The sequence below is a fragment of the Hyperoodon ampullatus genome, assembly GCF_949752795.1.
Source record: "Hyperoodon ampullatus genome assembly, chromosome: X".
Lineage (NCBI taxonomy): Eukaryota > Metazoa > Chordata > Mammalia > Artiodactyla > Ziphiidae > Hyperoodon > Hyperoodon ampullatus.
Window position 1 is genome coordinate 12,548,286 of NC_136913.1, and position 18,400 is coordinate 12,566,685.

At 45.4% G+C, this 18,400-nt stretch overlaps 1 protein-coding gene across 1 annotated transcript; it reads right to left on the bottom strand.

Moving 5' to 3' along the window:
- Window positions 1-693: 693 nt before the first annotated feature.
- GEMIN8 (gem nuclear organelle associated protein 8) lies at window positions 694-14,183 on the bottom strand (the record flags this gene model as incomplete). The annotated part of the gene is made up of 4 exons (XM_079727958.1): window positions 694-1,428; window positions 11,860-12,301; window positions 12,930-12,974; window positions 14,010-14,183. 4 exons carry the CDS (start codon window positions 14,181-14,183, stop codon window positions 1,169-1,171), a joined length of 921 nt encoding a protein of 306 aa, XP_079584084.1. The 3' UTR covers window positions 694-1,168.
- Between the last annotated feature and the right edge of the window lie 4,217 nt (window positions 14,184-18,400).

Here is an 18,400-nt window from a genome sequence, read left to right on the forward strand (position 1 = left end):
GATTCTCAGGTCAGCGCGGCTCACCCGGCAACACACTGTAATAACTTATTTAAAAGGCAGGTGGCTTTTACAAATGGACTGTCTCGTCCATTTTTAGGTTTTCGTTCTCAGAAATGTATTCTTTTATCAAAACAATAGTCGCTCCCTGTAGTAAGAGCTCAATTATACCTTTTCTACAACAGAGGAGACAGCAGAGGTGAGCAGGTTTGGGAACTACCGTCCTCGGCTCTCAATTCTGGATGACATTCAAGCTCTGTAGAGACAAGCAGATAACCAGAAGGACATCAGACAGGGATTCTCATTCCTTTAGAGCAGGAGTTGGCAAGCTACCACCCACAGGCCAAATCTGGCCTGCGGCCTGTTTTTATAAATAAAGTTTTATTGGCATGCAGCCACGCCCGGTTGTTTACTTACCATCTCTGGCTGCTTTCCTGCTGCAAGGGCAGAACGCAGGAGCCAGGACACAGCCCACCTGGCCTGAAAGCCAAAACTAGGAACTCTCAGGCCCTTGACAGAACACGCACGCTGAGCTCTGTGCTGGAGAAGCTGTATCCGTCCAGCGGGCTTGCATCCTTTTCTGCGGGGCTAAAGGACTTGGAGTGGGAGAGGACACCTGACTCACTGAAGGCCTCTGCCTAGTTCGGTTGGGTTAAAGATACAAGAAAACAGAAACGCAGCAACTAGGCAATATCTCCAAGCAAGAACTTTAATGAACTGGTCGCTCGTATTGACATTAAAAACCAGTGGGGGGCTTCCCTGGTGGCGCAGTGGTTGAGAGTCCGCCTGCCGATGCAGGGGACGCGGGTTCGTGCCCCGGTCCGGGAAGATCCCACATGCCGCGGAGCGGCTGCGCCCGTGAGCCATGGCCGCTGAGCCTGCGCGTCCGGAGCCTGTGCTCCGCAACGGGAGAGGCCGCAACGGTGAGAGGCCCGCGTACCGCAAACAAACAAACAAACAAAAAAACCAGTGGGATGTATATGAAATTCTCACTTTACCTCAAGAGAAGATCTCTCATGTTGGCAGCAGGACACGTCCTGCCCACCCCCAGGTGGCTGACATTACCCCCGCCCCCAGGGGACTTTGGTGAACACGCTCATTAGTCAGCCTTACCCAGAGAAGAGCCACGGGAGCGGGGGGACAGGGGGACCGCGAGAGGAAGGGGCGCGGCTCAGAACTTGAGCGGGATGACTGGCCAGTACTTCGGCTGCTTGCGGTCGCAGTGCTTGTCGAAGCTGAGCTGCACGGCCGCCTCCATGGCCTGGATCTTGGCGGCGCTGGCCCCGTACAGGTGCCGCATCTCAGCCCGGCGCCGCTCACCCGGCCGCTCAGCGGGGGGCAGCGCGGAGCGGCGGCGCGTGTCGCGGTACAGGTCGTGGTCCGCGTTCACGTAGTCGTCCAGGCGCGCTGCGTCCAGCTGCTGCTGCCGCCCTGGGAAGCAAGTGACACGCGCGCCGGCGCCATGAGCCGGGTGATCTCGGCTGGCCCCCGGCCCCCTCCGCCCTCCCCCTCTAAGTGCCCCGCGCCTGCCCCGCCGGCTGGGTGGTTCTCGGACTCTACGGCGTGACCTGCGCTGGATTATCGTTGTCTCCTTAGTTAGGAGGCGCATCGCTCACTCACTTATCAGAGGGCTACGGGCAAATAGAAGTGGCAACAAGCCACCAGGAAACGTGTCAGCCCAAGTTATCCAACCTCTGCCACGGGCCCTGAAAACAGAGGAGAGAAATGCAACCATGTGGGTCTCTCTCTTCATCTACACCGCTGCCCACAAGCTGCCCAGTGGGGCATGGCTGGTGGCGCTCCCATGGTTTCAAACACTGCACCAGGCCGGTAGGGAAAGGAAACGCTTCCCGGAAAAGTCCAGTGTTGCAAGAAGTAGTACTTCCCACCACAAATGAGATGGTGGGGGAAAAAGTCACCTCTTTGCAAGAGGTATGGGTTTGAGGTCATCCGGAAAAGGGCAAGGCTAGCAGCTAGAGAACTCCACCATGATCATGATCCCTGCGTGCGTCGCAAACGCAAACCACACCACACAAGGAAAGGCTAACCGATCCAACCCTTGTCGAAGGTAAAAGGGCCAAGAAAGGATAATTCTGCAGATGGCAGGGAGGCCTTGGCCACCTCGTCTTGCTGCTGTGTTGCCCGCAGCAGCCGGCCCCCTTCCTCACTGAGGGATGGGACCTGCCCCGTCACCTGCCAGGTCAGCTTAGGCTAAACTTCAGGTGGGAGGTGATATGCTCCAATCCTACGAATTTAAATGGATTCTTGTAAAGCAAGACAGATTTACTCAGGTTATTCTCCCCTCTCGATTTTTACTGTAACAAGTCCTAGTATCATAACTTGTACTCTTATGTAAATAGAAACAACATAAAAATGTCAACAAAACATAAGGTCAAATTTAGCCAACTTACAGATTTTGTGACTGTCAAGAACAGAGAAACTGGTAGCAGAATGCACACATCTGTAGCCACCGCTAGCAAGAGAAATACTAAGGAGTGAAGATGGTTGTAGGGGAATAAAACAATGATATAAATCATTCTTTCCTTCGTTAAAAAAAAAGTAGTAGAATGAAAGCTGAGTATGGAAGGGAACACAACAGTGAGCAAATCAAGTGACTGGCAAGATATTTACATGGCTATGCTATTTATGTGGCTAGGCACAGACACTCACAAATCCCGTTCTTTATAAATCGCACCTTGGAGCTGGAGGGAAGGAGTTTTATACTCTTGGAAACATTATTAAAAATGCATACGACCATTGGTCTCTTAGCACATCTGCAGTTTATTTTTAATTAAAAACTTTTTCCCCCTGGAGTCAGTGCCACCATCTCCCCCCACACTTGGTGATGCTGCTCCCCTGCAAACAGAGAAAAGAACGCGGGACATGAAGATAAAAGGTTCCAGCTCTACATCAAGCTTTACTGCTTACAATTTTAGAAAAGGCACTTTGCCTCACTAGATTTGGAGTTTCTCATTTGTAAAATTAGGAGGTTGGGACTGACCTCCACCGTCGCTTCTGCAGTTTGTTTTTATACAAGGAAGTACTATGGGAACAAGGCAAATGACTGTCAAGCAAAAGACATGCAATGTAACTGTTACCTTATCCATGAAAAAGACAGAATTGACCTACGGTGAAAGGCGGAACTAAACCAAAATATTGGCCTGATATGCAAATGAATGGGAGGTCAACAAGCATTTGTTTCTCATTTTTGGTCTTTCTGGTAAATCTGAAACTTCAGGATTTAAGACGTTCAATTCTCATGGGTGTCTGAATTGTACTCCCTCCTCCCCTGGGGACTACTCTTCCAAAGGCTTGGCATCTCCACCCTAGCCAGGGACAGAGGAGCCCCTCTGCCACCTGTGACACGTTACCAATCCTCGGCCCCGAGGAGACGATCCCACGTGATCCCTCAGAGCCTCTGCATGTAGACGACAGAGGCTCCCAGACCACGGGCCTTTCACTCTCGAATCTGTCCCAAGACTATCATCATCCTCACTGACAGATTTAGTGACACAACAGATGTTCAACTTCCTGTTGAAATCAGTGTCTCAGTTTAAAAGTTTTAATAAACACTGGAATCTTGGCTGTCTTAGTAAGTGTTGCTCTCTGCCGTTAGGATATGTGAATTTAACCTTTTTACTTTTGCATCTTTATTTTTCTTTTCCTTATAACTCAACATGGTTATAACGATGCTTCTTTCTGCTGCCCTTCTGACAAAAACTATCTTGCAGACGTTCAATCGGTCTAACAATTTATACGCCAAGAGCCCTTTCCTCTTATTGACAGCTGTGGACGAAATGCTACGTGACGCCAAAGCAACCCCAGCTGGCTGGCCGTCAGTGAAGCCTGTGCTGTTTTCCAAGTCTGCACTCAGCATGTGCTCATCACGGCAACCATCACAGGGTTTTAGTTCTTAATAGACTTTATACGGTGTAAGAATAAAAGAATAAAAGACACGGCCCTCTGCTCTCGGTTCTCTATTTTTATCTCCTTCCCATCCAGGTTTCCTCATGAAAATTTAAGGCCCAAACCCTGGTCCCCTCCCAGTCTCACAAGAAGTGTGGAGGTTTCCTGGTTTCCTGCACGGCGGGTAGTTGCCCTCAAACATAGAGCGGAGGGACGGGAAGCGGGTCCCCTGGCACCAGCGGCCCACCGCGGGAGTCCGCTACGGGGGAGGGCACTGTGGCCTTTACTCACCGTCTCCCCAGCCCTGGGGGAGGCCGCAATGCCCGACCCAAAGCAGGTGCTCAGAGGTTGTCAAAAGAGAGCTCAGACAAAGGCCAGACATTATTTTTTGTAAACAGCTGTTCCTTCCAGATGCTACTGGAGAAAAATGACAACCCAGGGATAGAGAAAGAGATGCTCAACTCTCAAAAGGCGCTACGTAGAGCCCCCTCCCGCAGGTCCCTGAGTCTCCATGGGGGAGAGGTTGGGGGAGGGGGAAGGACGGGACACCGCTGAGTTGGGGGTCTGATTTTGCTCCCTTACATTCGAGTTGCTTTGCCTCTACTTACACACACACACACACACACACAAAGTTCTAACATTAGACTATAAATTTGAAAACCAGTCAGCTTAAAACTAAAGACCCTCAGGCTAGCTGCGCGCTGGAGGCTACAGGTAGCACGTGAAAGTACTTTAGCGTATACCGACCTAGGGGACCAAGCAAGCCTTAGGATGCAATACTCATTTGAAGGCATCCACTTATTCTAGGTTCTATTTATTGCTTCCTCCCTCCCAATGAAAGACAGGATTCTCAATCACTGGCAGTTTTTCTTCCTGTCAAAACAAGGTGAGGACTCAGCCAGCCAGATGGAGAGTCATCTGACTGAAGCAGAGAAGTCAAACAACACACTTCAGAAATAGCTGAACAGGGGCCTTGTCATACAGAGGTCGGTCATTTTTCCCCAAAACGGCTGTGGGACTCAATGTTACCAAGCACTTTTTTCTTGTAGGATATTTGACCAAGGCAATTTGTGTTAACACAAATCAGAGTATCTTTTTCAATTTCAGCTTTAAAACAGGGTTGTAGTGGGGTGAATAGCCTCCCCGCAAATTTCCATCAACCCAGAACCTCAGAATGTGATCTTATTTGGAAATAGGGTCTTTGGGGATGTAATTAAGGATTGAGATGAGATGATTCTAGATTAGGGTGGGTCCTAAATCCAGTGAGAGTGTCCTTATGTGAGACAGAAAAGGACACATACAGACACAGGGGGAAACCATGTAAAGATGGCGGCAGAGATGGCAGCCTTGCTGCCACAAGCCAATGAAAGCCAGGAGCTGCCAGAAGCTGGAAGAGGCAGGCCCTAGAGCCCTTGGGAGGAAGCGTGGCCCTGCCGACAACTTGATTCTGGTCTTCTGGCCTGCAGAACTGTAAGAGAATAAATTTCTGTAGTTTTAAGCCACATGCTTTGTGGTAATTTGTTACAACAGTACTAGGAAACTAATTCAGGGGTTAACATGCATACAGAGTTAAAACAGGAAAAACAGGATTATACTATTAAGGAGAAACTCTACTGGACTCCATCTGTGTTCAGGATATATAACCTTGATATTTTTTGCCTCAATCTATACATTTACATGGTGTTACCAATGTAGGCTTAAAGTCTATAAAGGAAAAAACAATCATGGGAAGTGACTTGGACTTCAGAGACCCTGACATAGCAGGAAAACATTCATTCAGTATTCCAAGATAATTAGCTCAAAGGCAGAACATTTTGGAGGACAAAGCACTAAGACAAATGAGTGTTAAAGAATGTGATTTCCCCCCATTTTCCTAGGATTAGCATGTCTGATTATATTCTCTGCTGTGTTGCCAGAATTAATGACCTCAGCACAACCGAGCGAAAGCACAGACTTGATTTATATCACGAATGCCTCGCTTCTGGCTTGTCAGCAACACACCCAGAACACAGGTGCTTGCCAGCAGAGCTGGAGCCATTACTGACGGGTCTTCCAGCCTCACCCCACATCCCTCACTCAACGACAGATGTAATCCCCAAGTCCGTGTGCAATCACCATGCTTACTTTTAGAACAAAAGTGCGTTTCCATCCCTCCCTTCCATTTTTCTATGGCCATTCACACGTATCTTCTCACGGACTGGTTTGATGCCCCGAACATCTGGACTAGATGAAATACACACATGGCGGAATTGTGCTCAATCAGTTTGATTCCACACTTGAATCTCATTGACGAAACTAAGCCAGCTCCCTAAACGCTGGGCCGTAGGTTTCGTTACATCTTCTAGGTTTTCTGTGAGGGTGGAATGAGGGAGAGCGGGACGGGTTCCAGCAGACTGACTGAAGGCTCGCTAGGAAGACGAGAGTCTAAACCTTCCTGCTCGGGTGGACATGACGTAAAGGAGCAGACGTCGCCCATCAAGTGTCTACAAGGTACACCTGGGCCCTTGGTAAGATCAGCACTTTGAGTGCTGGGCAGGGAGGGCACTGAGCTCTCTCTTTCCCTCTCATTCCACACTGCCCCCATCCCTCAAAGCCTAGTGTGCACTCCGTTTTTCCACCACCAGCCCGTGGAGCTCCTCTGACCACTGAGCCCACTCACTGGCTCGTCCCCTCATTTGCAAAACTACCCGTGGCCCACACCATAAAGGGCTCTTGTAGGTGTCATTTTAAACTTGATTTTGTCTTCTCTTCCCACATGGGTTTATGCTCTTTGAGAAATGTCCCTGTTTGGGCCCGACATCTACCCCCAAGACACAGGTGACAACTATCTGATTGGCTCGTGCCGAGACAACAGTGGCAAGGGTTTGTTTCGGGGCGCCTGCTTCTCTACGGGGAATGAGAACTTTCACTCATTTTCCCTCTAAGTATTGGGACGAGGACCTCGCAGTCTCAACTGATGGTTATATTTATGACTAAAAAATGATACCTTCCTTAACCTAACAATAAACATTTTTCCTAAGACATAACTGACAGCACAGCTGACCTTTTAAAACTTCACAACTGTCTACTTTCCCATAAGTAATGTTACCAGTGAAGTTTTAAATAACAGCAATATCTCGCTAGGAAACGATGACATATAATATAATCAAAAGCATGCCTGTTACCGCTGCACAAAAAAGTTCTTTGTTTACGCTACTTAATATTTTTTTGGTTTTTATTGCTGAAATATGTGAAATGAGAGACTGTCTGGAGGAATAGTAATCACAAACAAGAACACGTTGTCCAGTCTAAAGGATTTTATCCCAAGAAAATATTAAATAAGACTCAGATGATGATGAATTATATAACGTATACATTCCTCTGGAGGTGAATAGTCCTGAAAAGCGAAATCTTTCAAGTTTAGCTACATCTTCCTTTGCTAGTAATATTTTATACAATCTGTGTTCTCTAAATGATTCATGTTCAGGGCTGAATTTGTCCTAATTGAATAAGTAGTTTCTAGTGGCTCAAAGAGCAAAACAACTTGAACCGAGTATTCACATGACTCAGGTCCCTCATCTCTTTATTCAAACATTTCCCAACTGTGTATGTAACTAAACCTCTGTGAGCATTTCCAGCGAAGGTAACGGATTGGGAAAGCGCCACGGGCATTCCGATTCCTTATGTCTGAATGCCATCACTCAGGACTGCTCCAAGGAACACGAATTGATCCTATAAGCCACTCAAAGTGCTGGTGAAAAACCTAGCACTGGTGAAGTGCTGCCCATTATTTTTGGTGGGGCAGCGTCAGGCCCTGGCAGCTGCTTCTCACAGAGACCGCATCTTTCGCAGGAAGATTAGATTCCGACACCAAAGCCTGTTCTCACCCTCGCCAGACAACTCTCATGTCTCCCGGGGACCTGATAAAGCTTTCAGGGCGGACTGCAGGACACAAGAGCACCAGAGATCCCAGCACGAGCAATTTTGAATTATGTTACAATTACACATTTTTAAAGCACAAAGTAGCGGAAGCTCAATGCGTTTAGTGCTGTTATGAGGAAGGTGGAAGCAGGTTCATTTCCCCAGCCCGTGTAATTTACTATATTAACTTTATCAAGCAAGAATGTCCTCGAAACAGAACTAAAAGTTGTGGTAATGACTACTTTGACAAAATTGTATTAGTGGCTCAATTCGACAGATATCAAAGCTTTTCATTCTTTTATGTTTTAAATATTCTAAATCAATTTAAGAGTTTGAAAAGTGCTGCCTAGGGCAGAAATATATGACTTCATTTTTTTCGAAGTCAGAGAATACTTTATTAAAAATATGCAGAATCTCAATCAAGCACTCACTGATCAGCAACCAGAGATGATCATACTAAGTGAAGTCAGTCAGACAGAGAAAGACAAATACCATATAATATTCCTTATATGTGGAATCTAAAATATGACGCAAATGAACCTATGAAACAGAAACAGACTCACGGACATAGACAACAGACTTGTGGTTGCCAAGAGGGAGGGGAGGTGGGAGAGGGATGGAGTGGGAGTTTGGGATTAGCAGATGTAAGCTATTCTATATAGAATGGATAAACAACAAGGTCCTACTGTAGAGCACAGGGAACTATATTCAATATCCAGTGATAAACCATAATGGAAAAGAATATGAAAAAGAATATATAAATGTACAACTCAGTCACTTTGCTATGCAGCAGTAACTGACATGACATTGTAAATCAACTATACTTCAATTAAAAAAATAACAATCAAGCACTAATCAAGACAGTATCAGAGTAAAACCAGTTCACGGTTAATAATCCATGTTAAAGGATGAGTTATTAGCAATAAACCATAACACTAACACTTCTTGGGCACTGACTTCCTCACAGAGCACTGTTGTATAACTTTTCTTATCTCATTTAATCTTCATAGTTACCACCCCATTCATTAGAATCCCCATTTCACAGATGAGGAGACTGAGGCACAGGGTAGCGGTGCACAGGATAAGAACCTCCAGCTAGTAAGTGCTGGAGTGGGGCTGGAAGCCTCTGATTCCAGCAGTCCTGCCACAGCTACCCCTGTGTAATTCTACTAACAATAATGTAAGTATTGGTGAGTAGGGATGGAGGTTGTAATAGTTTCCATAAAATTCCCTTTTTTGTTGGTTTGCTATCTAGATCACGGTAAAACAAACATGTACCAGATTTTCTTCACAGCAATGACAAGACCTGTGTGGTTCACTTTACGTCCCACTCACAGACTGCATTTGGAAACAAAGAAAATTCTGACAGGGTGACTGTATTAGTTTCCTAGGGCTGCTGTAACAAAATGCAGCACACTGGGTGCCTTAGAACAACAGAAATGTCTTGTCTCACAGCTGGGGAGGACAGAAGTCTGAGATCAAGCTGTCAGCAGGGCCGTGCCAGTCCAGAGGCGCTAGGGAAGGTCTGTTCCAGGCCTTTCTCCCAGCTTCTGGCAGTTCTTGGCTTGTGGCAGCAGAACTCCAGTCCTCTCATCCCACTCTCCCTGGGTGCGCATCTGCCTCTGTTTCCAAATTTTTCTCTTTTTATAAGGACACCAGTCATACTGGATCAGGGCCCACCCTAATCTCATTTTAATGTGTTACCTCTGTGAAGACCCTCTCTCCAAATAAGGTCATATCCTGAGGTCTGGGTGGGGGTTAGGGCTCCAACAAATCTTTTTTTAGCGGACACAATTCAACCCATAACAGTGATGATAATAATAGGACTTGGAGCCCTGACGTAAACTAAGCAGATCTAGGGATGATATCAAATGAAACATGCAGTTCCTCAAGTTTATAAAATATTCAATGCCTACCTCACCTTGTAAAATGGCCCAAAGAACCACAGCAAGTTTAGCACTTCATGGGATAAGGTTTGAAAAGTTCTGATTTAAGGCTCATAATTAATACTGAAAGACTTCATTCATTCATTCAAAATAATATTAAGTGCCAGGCAAAACTTAGCAGGCAATTTTCATGACTTTCTCTTAACCTACCTAGAATTCGACCTGACAATGGCAAGACGGAGAAACAGGGATGGTTCTTAACCAGACATCTGTAACTGAACTGCTGACACGTGAAGGACACATTTCATTATTCTATTTTCACGTCATTCATCTCTATTTTTCACTAAATAACTCTGTCAGGTTTATTTTAAATTAGCAGGTCATTCAAAATGGCCTTTTAGATGGCTGGGGTTTGCTCCCATCCTTAATTACAACTTCTATCATAAATGTGGCACTCTCCCTCGTGGGAAAAACATGTTCTTCTGCCTTTGGGTACGGACAACAGAAACAAGCCCTGTCTCCATCATATTTTCTTTTTCAAAAGCTGTAACAAACAGCATTCCAACCACACATGGACACGCTCCAATGCCAAGTCTCCCTCATCTGTTACATACTTTTAAACGAGACTAACAGTTATTTCAACTGTATTTTGAAAAAAGGTAAAATTTATTCCCGAAGATCAAGGAAAGACATGCATTCTATGTATAATAGAAAGTACTGTTTTAAAAATACTTGTTTGCATATACTTTCTAATATGCATCAAAGAAGTCAAAGGTTTAATCAAAAGAAGGGAAGTAAAGCTGAATGAGTAGTGAAGAATCATAGGCAGACACTAAAAGGCATGAGACTTTATACACAGCCCATTGCTCAGTTCCTGGCACCCAGTGGGGGAATCAATAAATGCTCACCCATCATTAGGAAAACACAGATCAATCAAGATGTAAATGAAATGCACCCATCCCCAGGCTTCTACGTCTCCGTTTACTAGAAAGTTCTAGGCAAAATATATAATTAGAACTCAATAAAAACAATACTGAGACGGCATGTCGTAATAGGGAGAAAAGCATTTGTATGTCTGTTAGAGACACTGAAAATGTAAATGGGCTGGTGAACCTTAACAGTAAGGAAAGCACAAAAAGCAGTTTTAGTTTTTTGTGGCAAGTTAGTAAGAAATTCAAAAAATAAAATTCCTGCTTTCCGACTGAAGATTTAAGGCCATTATCACCATTCTCTAACCCCAGGAACAGACAGCCACGGGACAGGATCAATCCGGAGAAGTTAAATACCAGGCATTTTGTTATTCTTTTTAGGTTCCCACTGGTGTCTACTCTGGAGGGAGCTTGAGATTTAAGAGCCGGTAGCTCTGCAACACCAGGGCAGTCTCTGAGCTGTGCACCAGTGAGGCGGCAGCAGCATTTTAGGCACCTAGTGGCCCTAAGCCCTGAGTCTGTGCTAGAGGAACAAGCACAGGAACTGGAGTCGCACACACCTTGCTTTGAATCCTAACAGCAAATTACTAGTTGATACCACAGAACAAGTCAATGAAGCTCCTGAAGGTTCACTTTCCTTATATGCGAAATGGGCTTAAAACCTTGAGGGACTGTTGTGTAGAGTAGGGAATGCACACACACACACATGCATGCACACACCCCATCTGGTGTAGTGTCTGAAATTCAGTAAATGGCAGAGGTACTATTCGGATAAGTTTTGTTCTAGAACTAAAAAAAAAAAAGTCCTATATTAAAACAACCCTGAAAACTAATATAAGTGAGGTACCACATCACCAGAGCTTTTCCAGGCTTAGGATTGGGTTTGAAATATTATCTGTACCCAAGGGAGGACTTAGAAGGTTATAAATGAGGGCCGGACGGGACTTCCCTGGTGGTCCAGTGGGTAAGACTCCACGCTCCCGAAGCAGGGGGGCCTGGGTTCAATTCCTGGTTGGGGAACTAGATCCGGCATGCATGCCACAACTAAGAAGCCTGCAGGCCAGCGAGTGCTGAAATGAAGATGTTGCATGCAACAAGTAAGAGCCAGGGCGGCCAACATAAATAAATAAATAAAAATAAATGTGGGCAGGAGACAAGGCCAGGGCGGGGCGGGGCGGGGCGGGGCGGGGCGGGGCGGGGCGGGGCGGGGCGGGGCCGCGGAGGGGGCGGGCTGCACTTACGGCGCTCCTTCTGGTGCCTCTCGGTCTGGGCGAAGTACTGGCGTAGCTCCTCCGTGATCTCCATGTTGCTCACGTCGCATTCTATGCCACCATCGTCGGACTCGCTCTCTTTCTCCTTCTCCTCCTCTGCGGACCAAGCTGGCTCTTCTCTGCCGCGTGGACGTGGTCCACGCCCGCCAGCATGTGAACGACTGTGGTGGGAGCCCCGGGAGGCCGGGGGACGCTCGTAGCGGGACTGAGGCCTTCTGCCCTCCTTAGCATAAGCGCTCTGGGGAAGGCCCATGGCGGAAGAGTACCACGGGGACATGAAGAAAGATTCCATGGCCTTCCGATAGGCAATCTGGTGGCTGCGCATCCACGCCATCGCTTGATGGTAATGTTGCCAGTATCTTGCGTAGACCGGATGAGAGGACCAAGACGCCAGAGCTTGCGCTGTTGCTGGCTACAAAACAAAAAGAAATGTAGGCTAGACACCACATGGTTCAGCTTCAAGAGAAACCTTCAAATGTTCAATCAACTAACTGTGTGTTTACTGGGTATCTAGTAAATATCTCCTCTCCACGAGGGTGCTACGGGGCCAAGGAGAATATAAGACGGGTCCACGCCCACGAGGGGCGCCAGGCATGTGCACACTTGCTCTGAAGTACACGCACATGAGGCACACACAGAACAATTAGTTTGAGGTTACGGCCCATTATAAAGTGGGGACAGAGGCTAATAATGATCATTTCTAGATGAGACACAGGGGGCAAGAGGACCTGATGTCTATCATCTTGGGCCTTTCTACCCACTGTGATTAAATGACTAATTCCAAGTTAGAAACGCCTGCCAAGAACCACATGGACTGGTGAACATGATGTTCTCCAGTCCCTCCCTCTCTGCCCCCTAAACACATGCTGGCGGCCCACTCCTCAGTGCCTGGGACAGAAGATGACGAGCAACACACCCGATGGTGCTCTCCCTTTAGTTTTCTGATGTATTTCTTTGGTCTTCTCCATCATGCAGTGAGACACCAAGACCTTAAAGACTAAAACTTACCTTTTCTCTCATCAGTTAAAAAAAAAACTTACCTCTGCTGCCATCTCTGATTGTGAAAGTCCAAACGAGCGCCGAAACTAGGAAAGAACAAGCAGAGTGCAGACGTCTGGTCAGTCCAGGGCTGTGATATTTGTAGCTATTTTGCGGTTTGCACAGCAGCTCCTCAGAGGCTGCTGTCTCCCCAGGACGGTGCCTGATCTTCATGCAACACACCACGACAGCACTGACACCTGGGCGAGTGGTCTGAAAAGGAGGGATCCCCTTAGGTGTGATTCAGTGGCTCAAAGGACACTGCATTTTTCAAGTATAGTACTTGTTTCCCTATTGAAAGTAAAGTCCACGAGAGTAACCACATAAATAGCTAGTCATATGTATGTAAAAAATAATACGCGGAACATGAACTAAAAATGTACAACTATTACTTTATTTACTAACCCATAGTTCATGCCAATGCCTATTTAAATTAACCTGGAAGGCTTCCCTGGTGGCGCAGTGGTTAAGAATCCGCCTGCCAACGCAGGTGACACGGGTTCAAGCCCTGGTCCGGGAAGATCGCACATGCCGCGGAGCAACTAAGCCTGTGCGCCACAACTACTGAGCCTGCGCTCTAGAGCCTGTGAGCCACAACTACTGAAACCCGTGCTCTAGAGCCCGCGAGCCACAACTACTGAAGCCCGCGTGCCTAGAGCCCGTGCTCCGCAACAAGACAAGCCACCGCAATGAGAAGCCCGCGCACCGCAACAAAGAGTAGCCCCCGCCCGCCGCAACTAGAGAAAGCTCACGCACAGCAACAAAGACCCATTGCAGCCAAAAATTAAATGAATAAATAAATTTATATATTAAAAAAAAGTTCATAAAAAAATAAAATAAATTAACCCTGGATCTCCCAGAGGCCTGAGTAGAATAGGATACATCTTGCCAACTCACTGGAAACCTTTGTTGGGTCTTGCTGCAGGCCTGGGACTTGGAGAGAAGCCTCTCTAAATAAAACAACTCTCTCGGCTGGGTTGTACCCTGGGCTTTAAGCCCCCCAAATGCACCTTGCTTTGGTTTTGATTGCAAAAAGCATCTTCCAGCCAGCGTGTGACACTACACACTCCCTGCCTACTCACGCTGCGTCTCTGCGGGAGGAGGAACTGGTCACTTGGAGACTCCACCAAGTGATCGCGTAGAATACCTTTGCCCAACAGCCTTGCTCTACCAGGATTTACTCCCTTCCGTACTATATACCTCTTGTGATTTACTGATATGGCAGGAAACACCTCAAGGTAAAGTTTAATCTGCATCTGCACCTTTTACAACCTATTTAAAACACACTTCAATTTCTTCCCTTCTGTTCAAGGGTTCAGAGATGCTCAAGTGCCAGCCGACACCAGAATGTACTTTAAAAGTTAAACAAAAGCAATAGCCTAAAATGCATGAGAATTTAAGCATCTATGAGACAAAACCCCTAACACAATGTGATGCTGAGCAAACAGGTACTTAGGTTTTGAAACTCTGGAAATCAGATACTGAAGGAGTCCTATTTTTCCTACTTTACTTAATTATAGGGTAGAATTTTAAAATCTCCAAGCCTTAAGAAATAAATTTGACTTATTTTGTAATCTCCACCAGATGTTTTGCTATGGTTAATGTGGAACACTGAGATGTTAAATTGACCACATCTTTTAAGATTTAGCCTAAAGAGAACGATTCACATTCTTTTTAAATATAATAAGCTTTCAAAGAGGGTATTTCCAAGAGGGCTGACACGGTCTTCTGTAAATTTATCTTAAACACAGCCCACACTTCCTGTTCCCTGTTCTAAATTCACAAACACACACACATGCAGTGAATGTAAACCGGGGAAAAGCTAACAAATACAGTGAAAATACAAGTGTAAATTATTGTTCACATTACTTTACAACTATAACTTAAAGGCTTAAAACATAAACAATTACCTGAAAACCTGGCTAACTGCTATGTGCTTTATAGGCTACCGAAGAAATACATATAAAAACAGTCAATACAACTAAGGGGCTAACCACCTACACAAGTAAAACCAACACAAAAGAAATTACAGTAGAAATCAGTATACACTTGAGTGCTAAAGTGTAAGGTGCAGCCTTTAAGTGGCTAATTCACTCCAGCCAGGTTTTATATGTCTACCACTGAAATCTGAACAGCTTTCTGAGTGCCTGAAGCACAAAATGACATTAAAGTGAACTCCATGTGTATCTTAATCAAATTTGTTTTAGAGATTAACAATTAACATAGGAATTAAATTAAAAAAGCCTATGAGACATCTGTGCATCTTGGGGAAATTAAGAGTTTTGAATCCAGACTTCTATGCCTTATAAAATACGTACTTAGAACCAGATCAATGTAAATATTACTTATCTCGAACTGGGAGATCTGACAGCTTCAGATATGCAATAAATACTATTGTGATTGAACACTACTACAGACCTCAGACGATCCTGTTTTTATTTATAACTGGGAAAATCCAGCCTGGCTTTAGAAGCAGTAGTACCAGTATTCTGAAAATGCACAAGATGGCTTATGAGAGGCTCCCTTCTGCAGAGCTAGAAGTTAGGCATGCGTGGTAGAGTAAACAACTGTTTAAGAGGTTCAAGTGTAATTCAACGAGTGCCCCAGGCTGTTCAAATGCCAATGGCTGTGATTAAAAAGGGATGGGAGTGCTAATTTGAGGAGTGGTTACTTACTTATGCCTTTGATTCAACAAATAATTTGATAGAACGGCTGCCACGTTCCACTGCGTCAGAAATCACGAAAGGCACTCTGAGCACTTTTGCAAGAAAGCAGCCAGGACTAAGAGCTGGGATGGCTGAAGAAAGCCAGTCCCAGCATTTGGACCGGAAGCCGTTCAGATTCAGCGCAGGCTGCTGACTACCTATAAAGCATATCAACTAATCTGCCGAGATGCTGACCTCTTTTAAGACCCAGGCCATTAAGGAAAGATGAATTTACATTAATCATGGAACACAGGCACCTTTGTCATCGATTTTCTTCTGATTATGCTTTCCTCACTGCTTTGGCCACTGGGACACTTATAATCAAATCTGCTGCCATCTTACAGCATGTTTAGAGTCCTCAGGCTCTATGTTCAATATGCTGCTCATGTCACCCTTGGATTTATTATTTTCCCTCCCCAAATTCCAAAGCCTATGTATCATATCCTTGTACATTTTAAGTATCTTTAAGATTCCTAAACTCCTGTAGATACTCAATTAAAAAGAGTATCGCTTATATGTGGAATCTAAAAACAAATGATATAATAAATGAACTTGTATACAAAACAGAAAGAGATCCACAGACAGAAAATGAACTTAAGGTTACCAAAGGGGGAAGGGCGGGCGGGATACACTAGGAGGTTGGGATTAGCAGGTACACACGACTATCTATAAAATAGATGAACAACAAGGTCCTACTCTATAGCACAGGGAAGTCTACTCAGTGTTCTGTGATAACCTATAAGGAAAAAGAATCTGCAAAAGAATATATAACTGAATCATTCTGCTGTACACTTGAAACGAATACAACATTGTAAATCAACTATACTTCAATAAAAATAATAAATAAATAAAATTTTCTTCAAGTTGAACAAAATAATCCTGAGAATGAATGACAAATTAATCAGTCTCTCTCAAATCAAATAAGAAAAAGTATAGGGCTTCCCTGGTGGCGCAGTGGTTGAGAGTCCGCCTGCCGATGCAGGGGACACGGGTTCGTGCCCCAGTCCGGGAAGATCCCACATGCCGCGGAGCGGCTGGGCCCGTGAGCCACGGCCGCTGAGCCTGCGCGTCTGGAGCCTGTGCTCCGCAACGGGAGAGGCCACAACAGTGAGAGGCCCGCGTACAGCAAAAAAAAAAAAAAAAAAAAAAAAAAAAAAAAATATATATAGAAAAACACATCTAAAGAAAGAGCAGCTTGCATAGAACTTTATTATGAGCTCGCTATTTCCAGTATTACTGTTGGTATTTTATACCAGCAAATTTTTTTCTCTAAAGAGCCAAATAGTAAATATTCCGGGCTTGTGTGTCACATATACTGTTACATAGCCGTCCTCTTTTTCTTAAATTAAAAAAACAACCTTTAAAAATGTAAACATCATTCTTAGCCGTGGGCCATCACTTGCCCACCCCTGCTTTATGTTAATGCATTACGAGCCTCCATAGACTCTGCCCTCAGTGTGTTGAGCATCCTAATTGTTCCTCGCTTTGCACTTGGAAATCAGTGGAGGAACTCTGAGATTCTCACCCGTCTCATAAGTTATTAGGCTCAGAATAAGACTAGTGGAAGCGAGAAAACTGTGATTATGACCAACAGCAATTTGGTGACCAGTTCCTAACACTGGGGACAAAAGAATCCTCTCTGTGACTAAATAAGCAAATCGGACCATTTCTTAAAGAGCTCCATAGACATTTAAAGACTTAATTAAGAAAAACAAAAACCAAAAAAAACCCCACCCTAACTCCTGCAAAACAGGATCAATCAACAGGGCTTAGGAAGCATATGTAGGGCCATGATTTCTGATGGAGATTCTACTAGCTGCCCTGGGCTAGGCAGGAACCCAACAAGGACGGGAAGCAGGAACTGGGAAGCAGGAGAGAGTTCCGAGTGTTTATTCCCTGGAAGAAGGAACCCATATCCTTCCCGGCTGACTGCATCAGTTAGCACCCAAGGGAAGGTGAGACCCTACTCTAAGAATGGGCCCTGTTAACTTTTCAAAGCTGGGTTCCACAAAGGAGCTTAAGGACCTAATAAAAATGCCTGGGCTTCTGAAAAGCCAACATTAAAATAATTCTAGACACTACAGCAATACTGTCACACACCACCACCAGCTCAAAGAAAAGAAAGCTTAAGGTAGCAGCAGATTGAGCTGCCCTTTCAATGGTTTTTAATTTTATCTTTCATTCCCACCTCCCCGGAGTGTCTCCTACTCTTTTCTGGCACCCAGCTCCGTGTACCGCGCAGCACCTTTTCTCCTAATGGGATGGGGGAGCTGAAGGAAAAGAGAGGGTCAATGTCAGGGAAGGCCGGGATTCACGGCACTACCAACTGGGCAGCCCTCCCCAGGGAGGACAATGGCACGACAGTCACTGCCCAGCTGAGCCTGGGCTAGTACAGAGACCGAATTCATTGTCTGTCCTCAGCCACCAGAAGAGGAAGGAAAAAAACAGCGTTGAGGTCATTCACGAAACACTGCCGAGGCCCACAGGCAAAAGGCAGTGCCTCTGAGTCTCGAATGGTATATTTTTCCGTATAGCCTTTCTTAAGAACTGCACTCATTCTTCAGTGACTCTGCTTATCCTGGGAGACACATTTTTAAACGCATAAATATACATGAACAACAACAGACATGAGCTTTGTGGCTTTCAATGGATAAAATGTGACTATTTCCATTGAGTCATTAAACATTTCCACCAATAAGGAATGTGGCTTTGTTGAAAGGGAGTGACATTTTCCATTTTTATTTTTTTTTGGCCGAGCTGCACAGCTT